At 34.6% G+C, this 17,843-nt stretch overlaps 2 protein-coding genes across 3 annotated transcripts in view; both read left to right on the top strand.

Annotated features, from left to right (window-relative positions):
- LOC115929987 (coatomer subunit zeta-1-like) overlaps positions 1–13,611 on the top strand; it is a 56,919-nt gene extending 43,308 nt beyond the window's left edge. Inside the window, exons 5-8 of one of the 2 annotated variants that reach the window (XM_031000247.1) lie at positions 4,940–5,017; positions 7,421–7,511; positions 8,537–8,557; positions 12,861–13,611. In XM_031000247.1, coding sequence (XP_030856107.1) covers positions 4,940–5,017; positions 7,421–7,511; positions 8,537–8,557; positions 12,861–12,908 — 238 coding nt within the window. In that variant the 3' untranslated portion in view covers positions 12,909–13,611. The remainder of the gene's footprint in view (positions 1–4,939; positions 5,018–7,420; positions 7,512–8,536; positions 8,558–12,860) is intronic. The other variant, XM_031000248.1, reaches the window with a different exon arrangement.
- Positions 13,612–15,886: 2,275 nt separating this feature from the next.
- On the top strand, positions 15,887–17,403 carry LOC115919382 (metaxin-2-like). The gene is made up of 3 exons (XM_030973015.1): positions 15,887–15,994; positions 16,720–16,776; positions 17,225–17,403. The coding sequence occupies exons 1-3, from the start codon at positions 15,946–15,948 to the stop codon at positions 17,386–17,388; spliced, it is 270 nt and encodes an 89-aa protein (XP_030828875.1). The 5' UTR covers positions 15,887–15,945; the 3' UTR covers positions 17,389–17,403.
- The last annotated feature ends 440 nt before the right edge of the window (positions 17,404–17,843 follow it).

Here is a 17,843-nt window from a genome sequence, read left to right as displayed (position 1 = left end):
TATTGACCATTGACCTTTGACACCAGATGACCCCTCTCAGCTAGATCCGCTGTTTGGAATTCACCTCTGGTCTGGTGCATGATTCAGCAAAGCTCCATCTCATGTCAATCACCCTTTGACCTTTGACACCAGATGACCCCCTCAGCTGCTTGCTATTGAAGCTAGATTGGCTGTTTGGAAGTCACCTCTGGTCTGGTGCATGATTCAGCAAAGCTCCATCTCATGTCAATCACTGTTTGACCTTTGACACCAGATGACCCCTCTCAGCTGCTTGCTATTGAAGCTAGATCTGCTGTTTGGAAGTCAGCCCTGGCCTGGTGCATGATTCAGCAAAGCTCCATCTCATGTCAATCACCCTTTGACCTTTGACACCAGATGACCCCTCTCAGCTGCTTCTTATTGAAGCTAGATCGGCTGTTTGGAAGTCACCTCTGGCCTGGTGCATGATTCAGCAAAGCTCCATCTCATGTCAATCACCCTTTGTGGTGTCATCACAAGACTCTTCCCCCTTCCTTTTATCTTGTCTTACCCCCTCTCCAGGGAGCCCCATCCCCCAAACACACATAAAATAAATCATATCCTCCTCAATCAACCACCGACCCATCAGTTTATAGATTCTAGTCCGGTATCCATGGTGCATGACACTGGACTCTTCCCCCAGCCTTCCTCCTTTGTTAGCCCCTTCACTGGGTCACTTGTGTTGGGCATTCAGAGGAGGACAGGGACGTCATGGATGAATTGGAGTAACCTTTTGTTTTTCTGATTCCTAAAAGATTGTTGATTTATTACAAAGACAAATTATTCATAGCATATCCTGGCTACATCCCAGGGTGTGACTGAAATTTAATGTCTGAAATGAATTGTCCTTATTCAGTGTACATCAGTCTGGGTCATTCAGCTTTGAGCCATGTTTCTTTGATATTACCACACTCTAGTTAATCAAGAAAGTTTAAACTCAAAGGTACTTTCACACAACATGTTTTCTGCTACAAAGTGTGCCCGTGTTGTGTTACACCACCATCATTGCTGTGTTATGCTGCTGTTATTGTTTCTTTGGCTTTCATTGAAAAATTGAAAAGGAAACTAGAGATGGAGGGGGTTCTTTGATAGATTTAAGGAAATTCAAACTAGGTTGGATTGGTTAATAGTGAAACATAATTAGGCTTACCTTTTCAATTCCTTTGATCACCAGAACTCTGTTTTGTAATTGTATTTGGGTCAGTTGAACAATATTTAATCCACAGAGATGTGGATGAATGATTTTGACCTTTTTCCTTTTACCAAAACAGGATGTACAGCATTTGAAGGAATTGATTTGGCATGTCCAAAGCAAATGTCATCCGTGGATGTAAAATGATATTGTTCACTTATCCTTTAGAATCGCTTCAGAGTCCACCTGTCTAAGGTGTACCTATCTTTGCCTGTCTTAGAGATTCCTTGATGACGAGGTCATCTCGGGTCGCCTCTATGGACATATCAGATAGAACAATAGCTGACCGTCGTCTTGGACAGGATGTGCTTTGTTTTATGGCCAATTATTAGAAAAGATGCTCTATCTTGTCTTGTCATCCTTCTCCTTTTCTTTCATTGTATTCTTCTGCTTGTCCTTTCCTGTTTGTAAATCAGAAGAGGTAGAAGAAGATGGTCTTTCATTATGACTCATCTGCTCCTGCCTGCACATTGATTCTTGGATGATGATGTCCAGGTATATTAAGTTCTCACCTGTGGATTAGAATTCTTCTACAAAGAACGAAGGTATGAAGGGAAGCAAGAGATGATCAGGCACGAGCATTTTCTGATTTCAATATTATTTTATTCTAATTGAAATTTGGAAATACATTTTTTTATTTCTTATTTTTTTAAATTTTAATATATTGAAATGTGCTAGAGTTCACATAGACTTTTTTTAATGGTGGTCTGGATCAAAATTGTACAGTCTTTGCCGATTAGGCCCCTGTTCAAAATTTGAGGTCTAAATGCAATGGGTATAGAAAAGTTATTTTAGGCTCAATTTTGTTGTCAAAAGTTGAAGTCTCTGTGTTTAATGCTGGAGGAAGTTCTGCTTCAACTTGCATTCATTTACTTCAATTAGATGGCCTAATTTTTTCAAAAAGGCAAATATGATGCTTAGATAATGTTGTACCAGTAGCCTCAGCAGTGTTACATCTTTCATTTAGAAATAAACGGAGAGAGTGACAGTTAGAGAGAGAAAGAGAGAGAAGGAGAGAAATGTATAGTTAGTAAGAGGAATAAAACTACTATTATATATATGGTAAGCAATGCCCATGAATTTTCAGTTTTCGTTAATTGCGTCATCTTAGGCTCTGATTGTGTAATTTTTAAAATCATCAGGCTGAAAACCTTTTTGTCCTTTGGAGAAAGCTTGAGGTATTATTTGCACCAGGACCTCTCCAATGTACCCACCCACCCACACACCCTTGGCTTGGCACATCCCTCAGCAGGAGACAGAGCTGCCAACTACCAATCACATCATGGCACCTTGTCATCGCTCTACATCTCAGGAGACGACGAGGAGGAGGAGGAGGAGGAAAACTTGTATCACGCTTCACCTGGATGCACCTCCTCTTGGAACCATCAAGTCAAGCTTAGGCTAGAGGCACCATTCAGTGATGTGGTCCCTATCGCTTTAGGGTGGTTTGGTTGCATGGTTACCAAACATGGACATCATCTGTAGGAAATTGGGCTAGAGAAAGATGAATTACAGAAAAGTGACCCATGGAATAAAAATTATTTAATAAACTATTCTTTGAAATATAAGAAAGAAAGAGAAAGAAGCCCACAAACATATGCTAAATATTTAAAGGAAATGAAAGAATAGTGTCTTCTTCTGCATCTCTTCATGCTTGTCTTCAAATATTTGTCTCATTGCCAAACTCTAATGACGAACACATAACTTTTAAAAGATTGACATTTTGATAGTCATCATGAGATTGAGGTCATCCCTACTATTAAAGATTCTTGATATAACTTGATGTCACCTGTCTTGAATCAAAACTTGTGAAAAGTGATTGGTCACTGGTGATTTATGAATTGGTTTGAAATCAAGAAAAGATGTGGATCTGGTTGAAGTCTGCTTAATTGCTTTTTGTCCTGTATAAGCAGTGCCATGAATTGAACGATTGATGTGTTCATTAATTAGGCCACAGTTCATCTTCAGAAGAAGGAAGTTGATCTACATGAATGCTCTTTCCTTCTCTCCTCTGCTCTCTCTCTCTCTCTCTCTCTCTTTCTTCCTCTGTCTCTGTGTCTCTCTCCCCCTTTCCTTGCCGTTTCCCTCCTACAGTCCAGTCCCAAATCAGATTACGGATGTTGTCATCCTACCCTTCGTTTCCAAGGCAGATCTTAGTTGCATCCAGTGACAGTGGAATATATATATATCTTCTTCCTTCCCTCTTTCTCCCCCTCCCACCCCCCTCCTCCCTAGGGGATGGACTACCCTCCCTATTTGATTGACTTGTATGTCACTTCCTTTCTCTCATCACCCTCACAGAGCAGAGTAATATTTCCTAGGCAGTGTTCATATTTCTCAGTTGTTTTGTTTTGTGCTTGTCTAAAGAGCCACTCTACTTGTTTTAGAGATCTTAGTATATCTTTGGTGTCTAATGACCAAAAAGAAGGGTGTTAGAATACAGTTTTACTTCGTAGTGATTTTTGTAATCAGGCTTAATAAGTTTCATGATTATTTAGATATTAAAAAAAAATATATACCTTTACTTTAGTGGGATTTTCATGTTTCGTGGATAGTAACACTGACATTAAAACTTAATTTTCAGATTTTTGCCTGTAAACTGGAATAGTTATTCTACTAGATTTACATTTTTATATTTACCTACCTAAATAACAATTTTGTTGTAAAAATGCTAGGTGGTAGAATGAAATGAAATGACCACTAGATAAGAATGGACAGTGAATGTCCAGTAGCACATTTGTGTATAGTTTACACCTGAATGTACTACTCACTTTTTTATTGACAAGGCCCTTCGAGATCAAAAGCAAAACCATGCAAAAACAAAAACGAAAACAATACAAACAAAAAAAAACAGCACAAAACTTATAAATATCTAACACACGAGATCAGTAGTGAATGATTTAGATTGATTTGTATGGTCATTTGTGTCATTATTGTAGTGATGGTATTTCTTTTTCTATTGACAGAATTGTTTTATTGCTCAATTCATGGAGAAATTCCTTCTGTAGTATAACAATTTATCAGTCTGCCACCTGTAATGATACTATGCAGTCATGACAGTCATGAAACATTAAAATGAACGTTATCCCTAGTTTGGTGTGGATACATCAGCTCCATGGAAACCTACACCTTGAACTAAGCATGCAAGCATCTTCTGCTTCCAATTCCCTTTCCCCCTTAGGATGGTAATATTTAGTCACAAAGTCAATTGCACAGATCCTGTTTTCTGAAGGAAGAGTCGAGATGCCTCACCAAAATAATGTGCTGATTGATCACTCTAATTCCTCTTCATATCGCAGACCTTTTTTCTAAACCTGTCATCCAAGAATGATGCAAAGATTTGACATGGCCCCCTCATGATGTCGTAGTATCATCCAAGCGAAGCTGAAGAAAGGCACATTGGGTATTAAGCAATGTTTCCTGACCTAGATTCCAGTGTCTGTGGTGCAATCAAATCAACATTTCAATTTCATTCTAGAAAGAAGCCTAAAATGAAACTAAAAGGCTTTCACTTAAAGAATATTGACTTCATTTTGTAAAGTCTCTCCCCATGTTTCTTGAACATTTTTTCCAGACAATACTGATGTACTGATCCTGTACAGTACATACATGAATAATTTTGTTGTTTTCATAGTTTCAGTTTCATGAACATTTTTTAAACAATGCTTGTGTACTGATGTCATTAATTGATAATTTTGTTTTCTTCATTTTTCTCTTTTTTTTCTGCAGGAAAAATGTAGAAAAGAAAGCTCTATTTGATCACCTGGATTCCATTATTCTTGCATTGGATGAAATCATTGATGAAGGGTAAGTAGTAGAAGGTATTGAATTTTTCTAAAACCAGAAATGTATGTGACGTGAAACTATCATAAAATATTAATGATGGCCATTTCCACTTCCAGAAACCTTTGCAAAAGTTTAGTGTTGTCAATTATGATTCAATATTTCACAGGGGAGAAAATAGGAATTCATTTATCTGGACCACTTGAGGAATTCATGAATCTAGACCACTTGTAAAATTCACAAGCAATTTGTGCTTGCAAAGTTTCTGGTTATACAGTAGTGTAGATACATTTGGTTTCCATTGATAGAGCATTGGAGCTCATTTGAGTGATGGCTGTTAATGCAGTGCACATTAGCTAAATTATATTGACATGTGATTACTTAAAGGTAATACAAAGTTTTGGGAAATTTTGAAAATTAGGTGGATAATGATTCTTTACAATTTTGATATATTTGGATGCCCCTGTGGATGTATTATAAGCACTAGAACATTTAGCCCCTAAAAATTTCTGCTTTCAAATAGCACCTATGGCCGTATAATGATAGCTGCGACCATGAAAATCTCAGAATATGTAGTTGTGATATATCATTTCCAAACGGGAATAGCTCATTGGTCGCTTTTAGTCAAGAAACATTGTTTTATAGCTTAATTAATATCTCGACCTTAAGAGGGAGCTATACAACATAAAGAGTTTATTATTTACAATTTTATAACTTTAGACTCGATTTCAACCGCGACAACGATCACTGAATATTGTAGGATCTCATATGCTTCCAATATGTTCATTTAAACCAAATTCATGACCCCATACCAAAACTTTGTATTACCTTTAAAGCAGTGGTTTAAAAACATAGTACAATTCTCTAAAAAGCTATGAAATCAAATAACCACCCCAAGAATAGAAATATAAAAAATATTAAAAAAGAAAGATAATTGCTAGAGCTACACCTTTTTTCCCCTCACAAGGAATTTATTAGAAGCTTAAATGGCCAAAACAATTATAAAGTGAATACAAAAATGGACCCTAGAAATTGCTTAGGTCTATTATATGAAAGAATTTAGAAAAAAATGTGCGCAAGGAACAGACAAAATATACACCATTATATTATTTGTAGAACAGCACTTTTCATGTTTATTCATGATGCATGTATTATGAACAAAATTTAATTTGCACACTCAAGCCTTTATTTTATGAGCAATTACATGTAGATTCATCATTTAGTAGTTTTTCCCCGCCCATTTAAACGCACAGAGGTTTGGCTTTTTCTCCCATATCGTCCACAAAAGGAGGACAAAATCAGTTTGAAATTGAATCTGTAGAACTCGCCAATCAGACATAGAGATAAAATAAAAGGGAAAGAAAGAAGAAAAAAAGAAAGCCAGTGAAATTCAAACCACTGATGGAAATGATGAGATTGTCTAGGCAGGATGTGATCAAATAAAAGAGTTTCCTTCCATGCAACAAAAATAAAGAATTATTTGGTATTTGTGATTTATGTGAGATTGGAATCAATTTGTGTCTGAATGCTGTACATGTATCAGGTTGCACACTGTGTTGTTTGTTCCAATTGTTAGAAAGACGATTGATGTCAAAGAGTCTGCATCTGGTTTTACTTACTCAGAAAACAAAGGATATGTGACATTTAATGGAAATGGAATTTCTTTTCTCTTTAAAAAAAAAATAGGGACGTTTGTTACCTTTTAACCTTTGGTATGAAGCTTAAGTTGAGCTGAAAATGTATTTGTTTTTCTTATTACTTTCTTTATAAAATAATGTCTACCACAACGTAGATGATTCAGAAAAAGAAAATTTGAGAGTCTAGAACTCAAAATGTATTTACACACTTATGAGTGGACTCCTTTTAAGAGGAAAAGCCAAATTGACTCTGAATGGTATTGGCATCAATCACTTATGTGATCGTCTATAATTTCAAGTGGATTTGCCTTTACACAGATAAAGAGGCATTCAATTCATGAAAATTACAGTTTTAGCTCATGATTATTCTAAACCTCATTCATGTAGATTTTTTTATTTTTAATTTCTATTCCTCAAAATTGTACAGTCTACATAATACTTTTGAGACAACAAAATAGATGCATATTCACCTGTACTTTGATCAGCATCTGAAATCCTAAAAAAAATGATATTTATGATAAAAATTATTAAAGTGATCCTTTTAATATTTGAATTTTATTCATTGTATTTATATTGTGTAAGCTTGTGCTGCTTTAATACATTTGTGTTGTTTGCTTTAAAGACCTTGCCCTAAACTTATTGCAAGTTCATTGCAGATCAGTAAAAAATGGCCAGACATGGAAATAGATATCTCAGTTCTTTAAAGAACTAAACTTCATATATAAGAAAATCATTTCAGATAATATACACATGTATGATTATTGCTCTTGCTGATTGTTCTCATTCTCAGGATCATTCTTGAAGCAGACCCAATTGCTGTTGCACAAAGAGTTTCACTGAGAGGGGATGATGTACCAATCAGCGAACAGACCATGTCACAGGTATTAAAATGCTTGATAACAAGTAAAAAGAAACGGTCTTTTATTTATAATCCTACATGTCTATGACTTGTGTTGTGTTAACATATCATGATCACAATCACTACATGTATGTATTACATATTACATATGACATATTGCATCTATGTCAAAACGCACACCTACATGTATTTATAAATGTGGAACATCTCATAATTATTGTCAGTTCAGTTTTGTATAGAACTGTTAAAGTGTGCATCAAGAAATGGCTTTATGAATGCTTCAATCATACATCAAAAGTATAAACGTATAAATAAAAAGGAAATGCACTACCAAATAAACAGTTGTTAAAATTTCAGTTATACATGACTCACATTTTGATGTTGTGATGTGTTTGAGGTGTTTAGAGGTAACTGACAAGGTAACATTTCCTTGAGAAATCACATTTATTTACACTTTTCATAGTGTGAAAATGTTTATGTTATCATCCATGGCATATTGATTTATATGACATGTTTCAGGTAGTAAGCTAAGATGAATACAGACGTATCGTGCATGATTGTAGTAGCATTGATCTGTAGATTGTTTCACCAGTTGGTTTTTTAAACCACTGTATCTCAAATTTTGCTAATGAATTCACCATTATCAATTTTAAACGACAATTAATTTTGTTGCATGAAAAATTTAGACGTAGCCTTTGAGACTAATATAAAGATATCTAAAGCCACAATTTTAAAGAAAAAAATACGGTAGTCATATAGCCTACTGGATAGGATGGTCTATGACGACTGAGGATATTCATGGGTATATGCATGGACCATTACACCATGTTACAGGAATGCTGTCTGACTAGTGCTCCTATTTAAAACTAATAAACAAATCTATTTAATCATTGGATTGCAAATCAGTGCCACTACCTTCACAAGCTGAAAGCTGTTCTTCAGTTTTATTTTCCAGTTGTTTTATTATTTGGTTTGATTTCTCCCTCTGTCACATCCTTCACCCTTGTTATTTTTTGTTCTGTGCCTCCCTCTGTTGTGGTGTTGAAGGTCATCAGCAGCAAGTTGGATGTAAGTCTGTCCATTCTGATTGATTGCTTGATCCATTTTGCTCGCAGGGATGGTTTCTCGTTCTCTCATTCTGTTTGTGCATATTAATATTTATATTATGCCAAGAACTCACATTCTCACTTAAACCATTTTCCTCTCTTAACATTTTTGCATGGATTCCCTGTTTCTAAATTTTAAGCTTTTGCTCTGGATCTAAACTTTATTTACCTGTAGATCCATCAGAGGATATTTCTCCGGGGTGGGGGGGGGGGGGGGGGTTGCTCCTAACATGACTGGCTACGCAATTGTGTCCAGAAAAAGCGTTGAAAGGGTGTCTTTCTCAGCTACTGGTATACAGTGTCATCAATTTTTTTCTTAAAAAGGGGTGTTTTTCAAGCACTGATCGCACAACCCCCCCCCCCCAAAAAGGGTACTTTTTCAGGTTCACAAGTTTCAACGTTTCTTACATACCGCATTAGGGTCATTTCAGAAAAGGTGCGCTACGCCATTAGGGTCCATTTCAGAGTTTGAGGGACACGGGTGGGTAGCACTTGTGTATGAGAGTGACCCCCCCCCCCCCCCCAGGATGATTCTGGTGATAAGATCAGTGTTAAATCTCTACCCATCTTGATAGAGTGTCATTAGGAGGTGAAAACAAAAATAATAATATTAATAATTGGTACCGGTATATTTTTATTTCCATTTGCTATGGGATAGAGTGCATACATAATTAGACCTGCTGCCATGCACATTTGTAGTGCTCAAAGCAGCCTTTGATTTCTAGCAAGAAAACATGGATAAGCAAAGGAAGACTATTTGTCATATTCTCTATCACATTCCCTAAACCTGACTCATACTAGACATAACACTTTCTGTATTTTATAGGAAATATGATATGTAGCATAATTACTCCCATTATAAAATTCGTTCTTGAAAGAGAACAAAAATACCTGTTTGCATGTAGCTGGCATCCATGCATCTTTCTTTGCACCCACTAGTTTTTAGATTAGTTTTGTAAACTGTCCTTCTTCGAAATCTCTTTGTGCTTGTAGTCTACCAACTTCATAATGACTGCAATGTATAATAAGTAAATTATATACCGGTCATGAAAATTTTGAAAATGGCTTTAGAAAGACCCATGCAAATGCTCTCCAGGCATACATGTTTTTGTAGGGAAGGGTGGGATGGGTTGGGTTGGTTGGGAGTGGGGCACTACAAAGTAGAAAGAACAACAATGTTGGTACACCTGGGGAGTGTTTCACAAAGGGTGCGTTTATTGACCAATTTTTTGCCTAGAATCTGCGTTTTCAAACGTCTTTCAGGCAAATTTTTAAGGTGATAAAGCGCAAAGCCTTTTTCAAACGTCTTTAGATATGGGCATATTGTAACGCTGAAAAAAGTGCGTTTTGAATGTGACATACAGCCAGAATCATGTTTCCAAGACATGATAAACGCAAAGCTGTTTTGAATCCCACATACAAATTGGACCTTCCCAGGTTAATTTGGACAAAATTATGGCAGGACGTATTTGCTTTTACAAATATGATCTTTAGATAATATTTTGTCCTTTAATAATGAACTATAAACAAAATGTAAATTCTGTAGATTTGTGACCATGATTTGTACATCCCTTGAGAGACCAATACCAGTAAATGGGGAGAGAAAACAGTTGCATGAATGGCCTTCTATATTTGAAGTCCAATTTAAAGTCAATCTTAATCTTTGTGAAACACCCCCTGGTATATGAATGATTTATGTACACAAGAGAGCAGTAGTAACTTTCCTTCAATTGCATATGATATCTTTTTAAATTGAAGATTAAAAAAAAATTGGGAGCTCATGGACTACCGAGTTATGGAGAAAGATGTTGTAATTGTCCTTTAGACACGTAGCCTTACTCTCTGTTTTGTTGTCTTAATATTGACTTACCAATCCATATTAGATGAAGGCAATTGTAGTTATTAGATTTTCAATTAACCATCATACGAAGACACTTACCAATTAACAATCTGTTATTTCATCTCTTTGGAATCAGAAGTATATTAATTCTGTTTTAAGGATATCAATTAAGGCCGTTTTGGCTCCAAACAGACAGTTCTTCAGTCCATCAGTGAAATACTATTTGTATCTTGTTTTAGTATTAATGGTGAATCACCTTTCAATTCAGGCAAAATGTAAAAACATACTATTTTTGTATACAGGCAAATGCTACAAATAACTTTTGGATATTACGATACTTGTGATACTCAATGAAGCCAAAATTCAAATACTGTATCTTTGTACAGTTATGCACTTGCCACATAAACTGCTAAGTTTACTAAGTTTCTTCTGCAGTATGTTTGCACTGTGAACTTACTTGTTTTTTGTGGCTTCTCTTTCATAAATGTATATTATTGGAACAGTTGAATAAAAACATTTGAAAATGTTTATTTCAAAAGTGATGTCTGTACATTAGCACTGTGCAGGCAAGTCACTTTTATAGGTTTGGCTTGCTGGCCAATGAATTGATCCTATGTATTACATATATATATTACACTTAAACCACATACATTTTAATGAAATTAGAATTTGGCTGGAGTTGGAAAAATATTGTCATGAAGATTTTCATTATCAAAAAGTCTATCAAATTTGTTATAAAACCAAAAATGTTGTCATGTTTTGTCTACAGACCCTAAAAAGGTATTTACAATATAGTATCATTTTCATAATAAGTTAATTTCTATATTGATTACATTCTTCAATGTTCTACTACTGTATAATTTCTAATTTTTTTTGATTTTACTTCACATATTACTTAAAACATTCTACAACATATTGCTTTCACTAGTGAGCATCATATTGGTACACATCATGCAAGAGTGAATATGGGGTAGATTTGACACTAGTTGGCGCTGTAACATTAATTCAAATGCTTTCCTGCATTGTGTTTCATCCATATACCTGTATGCTGAATTACTCTGAAGCCTTATGTACAAGCAGCCTTAATATGGCATTTGCATGTAATATATTTTAATAAAACCCTTTAAGGCTTGATCCCCAATCCACCCCCCCCCCATCAACATCTTTGCTAACAGCCTGAAATGTTGTACCTGTAAAAGTGAAGTTGATTTCTTTATTGAAAAATGTACCTTATATCTAAAATAAGACAAATATAATATAATTTTAAGTTCTACACCATGATATCAACTAATTTTACATACAAGAACAGTGTACGTATGTATTGTATTCGTTCACTTTATTCTAAGATCTGAAATTATACATGAGCCTTGTACATGGAAATCTCTTTCATTTTCTTTTAAATTGATCAATTTCTTTCATTTATATATAAATGTCAATGTATACATGTAGGTAATGGCCTATTTCTATATTTCCTATTATCGCAATATCTTTTTTCTTCATGTTTATTTTATCTTCTTTTTTCTATACGGTAATTGTTTCTAGGTGACAGAAGTATTTTGGCAATTTGACTTGCTTTTGTAGCGTTATTACAAATGAAAATATATGATCTCAGCTCATGATATTTCAATATGCTAACAAAGTGGCAATATACCAATATTCAATATTCACACTGATTTTTAAAGTTATATATCCTTTTTAGGTTTTTATTTAAAAATCTTATCACATTCTGAGATCACAGTTTGAAAAAAAGTGGAAATGATGGACATGTTTCAAATCAGCCACCAAAAATATATGTTGACCAGACCTTGAGTTAACTATCCAGTTCATTCAAAACAAGAAAAGCTACCCTTTAAAATGAGCAGACACAGTAAATGAAATCCATTTAATTACATTAATTACAAATTCTTATGATACAAAATTTTTGGTAGTGTATACTATAGATTTTATTTGTAGAATTTCTCCCCATTCAAGATAGGTTTACAATAGCCTTTTTGATTTGTTGTTGTAAGACTTGAATTACACATACCCACTATGAACATGACGACAATGAAAGCAGACAAATATACAGTTCCCAGGTAGACAAAGGAACATCCCTTCACTGCTATTATGTGAAATGTGTAGAACAGGTAAATATGCATGTGACACCTGTTCTACACATTTTTACATAATATCAGTGAAGGGATGTTCCTTTGTCTACCTGAGGAACTGTATATTTTGTCTGCTTTCATTGTCCGTCATGTTCATAGTGACCGGTACCGAGTAGGTCAAACTTTATGATGAAATACAAATCCATTTGGTATGAAATATTTCTTCCCATTTCAGTGTGTATTTTGTGTGTATTTTGCATTATTGAATCAAGATTGAATGAAATATGATATTTTAAATGCTATTTTTTCTTCTTCTCTTTTCTTTCTTTTGCTCTTAGGTTCTCCAGTCAGCCAAGGATCAACTGAAGTGGTCATTATTAAAGTAGCATCAAACATCCTTCTCGCCATCACTTGTACAAATATCTGTTAAATTTATGATGTAAAATTAAGAGTCTAATAATTCATCTGTAGAGTTAATAGATATAGATTGTTATTGGTATACATGTACACATGTTTTATACACCCAAGTCTAAGAGCCTTTTGTAGTATGGAGTCACACTGTGTATTTCTCCTTAAAAGACCATTCAAAGCCTGGAGGAGTAAGTCAGGTTGAAAATTCATTCTATTCCTGAGATTATAAGTAAACAATTTATATTTATATGTAAAACATGTAGTTTAGAGCTGTGGATGATGACTGTATGTATATATACAAACTCTGTTCCAGTCAGAATTCATACTTTCAGATGAAAGTGACTTAACACTTAGTCATTTTCAATGTTGATTATCTGCAGAAATGTTATTGGGTTTGTATAATTTTACTTTTTAATTTTCTCTTTTTACAAATTGTATTAGTATACAAATGTAGTACCGGTATGTATTGCAAGGCCCTGTATTTTTGGAACAAACTTTTTCTTTGTCTAAAAAAAAATCATGAAATTAATAATAATCTGTATTACCAAATTGATTCATACATCGTAATTCAAACCTTATGACTGAAGTGTATTTAGTTTTGTATTGATTCCTTTAACAAAAACATTAGTTTTGTGTGATTGTTCATTTTCTTTTGTCAACAATGCTATATATAAAAAAGAATGCAATACCATTAGCAAGAATTCAATTTTAAGATGATGATTAATTCCAAAGTCAAGATTATCTAAAAGGAATAATCATGGTCCAGATAAATCACAATTTTATGTTGTTGTTTTTTGTTGGTAAAAGCAGAACTTAAATGAAATATTATGATTGTCAACCTCATTTTTCTTTTCCCCAATATGACTGTTGTATTCTACATGAACTTATTTAGTATAGGCTCCCCCCCCCCCCTCACTACAAGGTACATGTACTTGCAAGGTCAAAGTAAATCTAAATTTTTACTCATGTTTTAAGTCAGTTATGTCTTAATCCAGGAACATCCAATGAATATTAATTTTGAGATTATCTTTGTAGGATGAAGCTGTACATTACATTGGGAATAGTTGTTTATACTAAACAAACAAAAAATTAAATATGTATCAACAAGTTTGTTCTCCTTGCTAATGGTTTAATACATACTTTTTGTAATATATAGCTTTAATCTAAGATTTTAACATTGAAAATTAGATATTGGGTCAACATTGACAATATTTTTAAATAATTTGATACTACTTACTATTCACTACTAAGAGGCAAGTGATGAAATGTTCAATGATCAACTGTCATCCTTTTTCCAGTCCCAAGGGTTACCAGAGAACAATAATTTTGAGCATAATTGTTGGTACTTATGTATTTACCGGTATTTATTGAAATACAAGAGAAAATTTTAGCATAATACTAATATTTTGTTTCCAAGCAGTAATTGGTATTCCAAATAAATGACAAATTTTATGAAAGATATCAATGAAATCAAGGTGTGATGTACATGTAATTTTATTGGGCAACAGTTTCCTTTTCAAGTTTATATTTCATTCAGTCTAATACATCGTGTGATTATTCTAATTTAATGATTAATCATTTTCTGTCAAAAATATCAAACCAGTGTTGTAAGTATTACACAATAAAGTGCATTGAATGTTTAAGACATGAAATTTCCTTTGTCAATTGTATTATGTTTTAAAAATCCCTCTGTGTTTATGTTAACATTAATAGGTGTGATCATGAGGTAAATCCGATAAAATTGAAGGTATTACATGAACAACTAATATATTCATAAAAGGAAAAGAAAATCGAATTTTTAACATTGAATGAATGACCTCAAGTTCAGTATCATTAACAAATAACAATGACAATTTTAAAAAATGTGATTATTTTACCATTTCATTAGTATCATTCAGTCAATTCATATGGGCATATTTATACTGATCTAGTCGATTCAGAATGTTTTCTTTTCACAAAGCTCATTCTCTCATTTTTATGAACTATAAGATCAAGAAAAGTTACACTAGTCCTTTTTTAGAATTACACAAAAAGCTAGATTACCAACAGTCCTTTTCAGGACTCCCCAATCCTCCCCCACTCTCATGGTGCAACTGCAAGCCTTCTGTATATCTACATCACCACGGAAGCTGATACTTATAAGCAGCATCTAAGAGCTACAGTGTAATTGAGTTGACTACATTTAGTTGTGCATGTGGGTCTGTAAGGTGTGTGTGCATGTAGAGGAAGGGGTAGTTGGTGTACATGATTTTGTTGAAGATAATTGGTGCCGGGTATTGGGATTCCATCGCTTATGAATATTGGTCAATTTTTGTGTGTGTATGTGCCCCAAAGTTCGTTATTTATGGCAGGGAGAGAGAGAGAGAGAGAGAGATCTAGAGGAAAATATACTGTTTAAAGGGAATTTTACTTCAGAGACAGAGTCTTAGAGATGAGGTACATCCAGATGCTTATATGGTTTGAAAGAAAGCAGAAAGCAAGGGAGAAACAGATCTTGAAAAGTTTTAGGGAAATCAGATAAAGATGGGGAAAGAATATGAATTGAATTTAAATTCAAATTACTAATTAATCAGTTCAAGTTGACGACTACATGCATGTGTATCCAATTTGCTCTGTACTGAAAATTTCATGAATTTTTCTTTTTATTTAGTAGTTGATGATAAGTAATCAAGGTTATTTGAAACCTACCGGTATATGCAATAATCCTGCTAGGATACATGTGTTTAATACAAGATATTTTCTGTAGAGAAAATAGAAATTTACAATATTTTTTTAATAGTCCAGAGCAAATAAGATGAGTGCTAAAACAGTTGGTAAAATTATTGAATGTTGAATTAATGAATGAATTATTCATTTTCACTTTCAATTTTTTGTCCTCTTCCTTTTAAAAAAACATAAACTAGATAAAGTTATGCCTAGACCATCGAAATCCAAGTTCGACCTTACCTGACAGCATAATTTTCCCTTATCGTTTGTGTTTCTAAGGTACCATCAAAATATTTAATACCAAAGATGTCAACTCTAGTTCAGCAAGCAGCTGAAATTCACAATAATGGGAGTGGTAAGTTACATTTATAATACATTTATGGATCATTTAATATTCTTTATAGATTCCAGGAAAATGATGAGTTGAGAGAGTCGATTTGGTTGATTTCCTGGCGTCTAAATGGACGACTGGATAAAATCCGGATTATTACAGTCCCACTGCCTGGATTTCCCGTAATGTTAAATAGTAACACTAACACTAGTAGTAGATCTAGTAGTCTAGACCTAGATCTAGTAGTAGACAACTGTAGTAACAGAATTTGTGAAATCGGCCTCGGCGGCGCTAGTTCAGAAGTCTATCCAAAATGCAGTGACTGTGCACCTGAGAGTTTCCTGGGGCAGCGCATTGAAGAAACTGCTCATATACTGGCAGGTACTGTAACTAACACTAACAGATAAATATGCGTGTGGTTTCACGACGTTCTTGAGCCCAAGAGTTCCCTACCGCGGCGTTCACAGTATACGGTGGAGGTGCCATGGCTCTGCTGTGTTTGTGTTTAGTCAACAAGAATGATGCGACATTACTTTGTGGTTCCCAACTGACTGATGATCAAGTAGATCTAGCCAATTTGTCTATAGAAAGTGATCTTCAAACATTTTCTTTAATCTGATGAATACTATTCATTTTTCTTTTCAATTTATTTTATACTCCTAGTAATATGCTCAGAATATAATTTGGTAATCTCAGATTACTACAAATTTGATTTTTTTTTTTCTTCTTCTTTTCTCCCTCATGCACAGACACGGGAGGCCAGCCACAGATCCCTGAAAATGTAGAGCTGTATCAGCCATATGAAGGTAATCTTTATCAAAATGTCCGTCTCCCCCCCCCCCCTCCCCTCTGCCTCCCTCTTCCTCCCCCTCTCTCCCTCTCTCCCTCTCTCTCTCTCCCTCTCTCTCTCTCTCCCCCTTTCTTTGAGTGTGTGTGTATGTCTCTCTCTCTCCCTCTCTCCCTCCCTCTCCTCTCCTCTTTCTCCCTCTTTCTCTCCCCTCTCTCTCTCTCTCCCTCTTTCTTTGAGTGTGTGTGTATGTCTCTCTCTCTCTCTCTCTCTCTCTCTCATTGGTTTTAATTTGAGAAAGAAATTGTTGAAGATGTGGTCTTCAACATGATCAATTGAGGTTAAAATTACTACATTGTAGCCAGAATTTGTTGAGCATCATTCACTAAGACAATTTTGAAATGTCCTCCAAAATACCTGTATTTTACATTTCTGTTTTCTCCATTGTCCATCCATGTTATTGACAGGCAACCAAATCACTCTTCCAGAGAAGGCCCAATGCCTTGCAGTGAAAGCTTTTCTGAAGATGTGTGACATCCCGTTCCACATCATGCTACGCAGCAATGCAGAGCAAATGTCTCCTTCAGGTGAATATAGGATCAACCAATATGTATCAAGTTGTTTTCATTAAACTATTTGGTCAATCCAATCCAGTTTCTACATGTATGATTCTTTCTGTTGTATTCATCATTAAGTCATTGAAATAACCATAAAGTGGATTCCTTCTAACATTTATAAATTCCCCAAATTACATTTTAAACCAACAAACTTCCCCTGTTCTTTCATTTTGAAGAATTTATTTTTTGCTTGAGTATGTTACAGTGTTGTACACAATTAAGGGAAATCATTTTCCCATTCCATTTTTCCAAAGATATAAACTTGATGAGTTTATTGTATGTAAGTTTGGAAGGACGAAATTGGGTCTTTGGTATTTTCAGTGAAAGTGAGACTTGAATCGGAGGAGTTTAAACATTGAAAGGTTTTAAAGTAATCACTTTGTTCCATTATTTATGATGATTGCAGAATATTTCCTCTATGAAATTCCTTTGCTAGGTCTGTAATATGCATGCTGTTGTGAATATCCAT

This window comes from Strongylocentrotus purpuratus, unplaced genomic scaffold, assembly GCF_000002235.5.
Source record: "Strongylocentrotus purpuratus isolate Spur 01 unplaced genomic scaffold, Spur_5.0 spur5_scaffold_6, whole genome shotgun sequence".
Classification (NCBI taxonomy): Eukaryota; Metazoa; Echinodermata; class Echinoidea; order Camarodonta; family Strongylocentrotidae; genus Strongylocentrotus; species Strongylocentrotus purpuratus.
This window is presented reverse-complemented; position numbering and strand designations above follow the sequence as displayed.

Excerpts from the sequence above, each read along its gene's own strand:
- LOC115919382 (XM_030973015.1), top strand. The coding sequence starts at position 15,946 with ATGTCAACTCTAGTTCAGCAAGCAGCTGAAATTCACAATAATGGGAGT. Across the intron at positions 15,995-16,719 it reads AATTCACAATAATGGGAGTG|ACACGGGAGGCCAGCCACAG; the intron begins GTAAGTTACATT and ends CCTCATGCACAG. Across the intron at positions 16,777-17,224 it reads GCTGTATCAGCCATATGAAG|GCAACCAAATCACTCTTCCA; the intron begins GTAATCTTTATC and ends TGTTATTGACAG.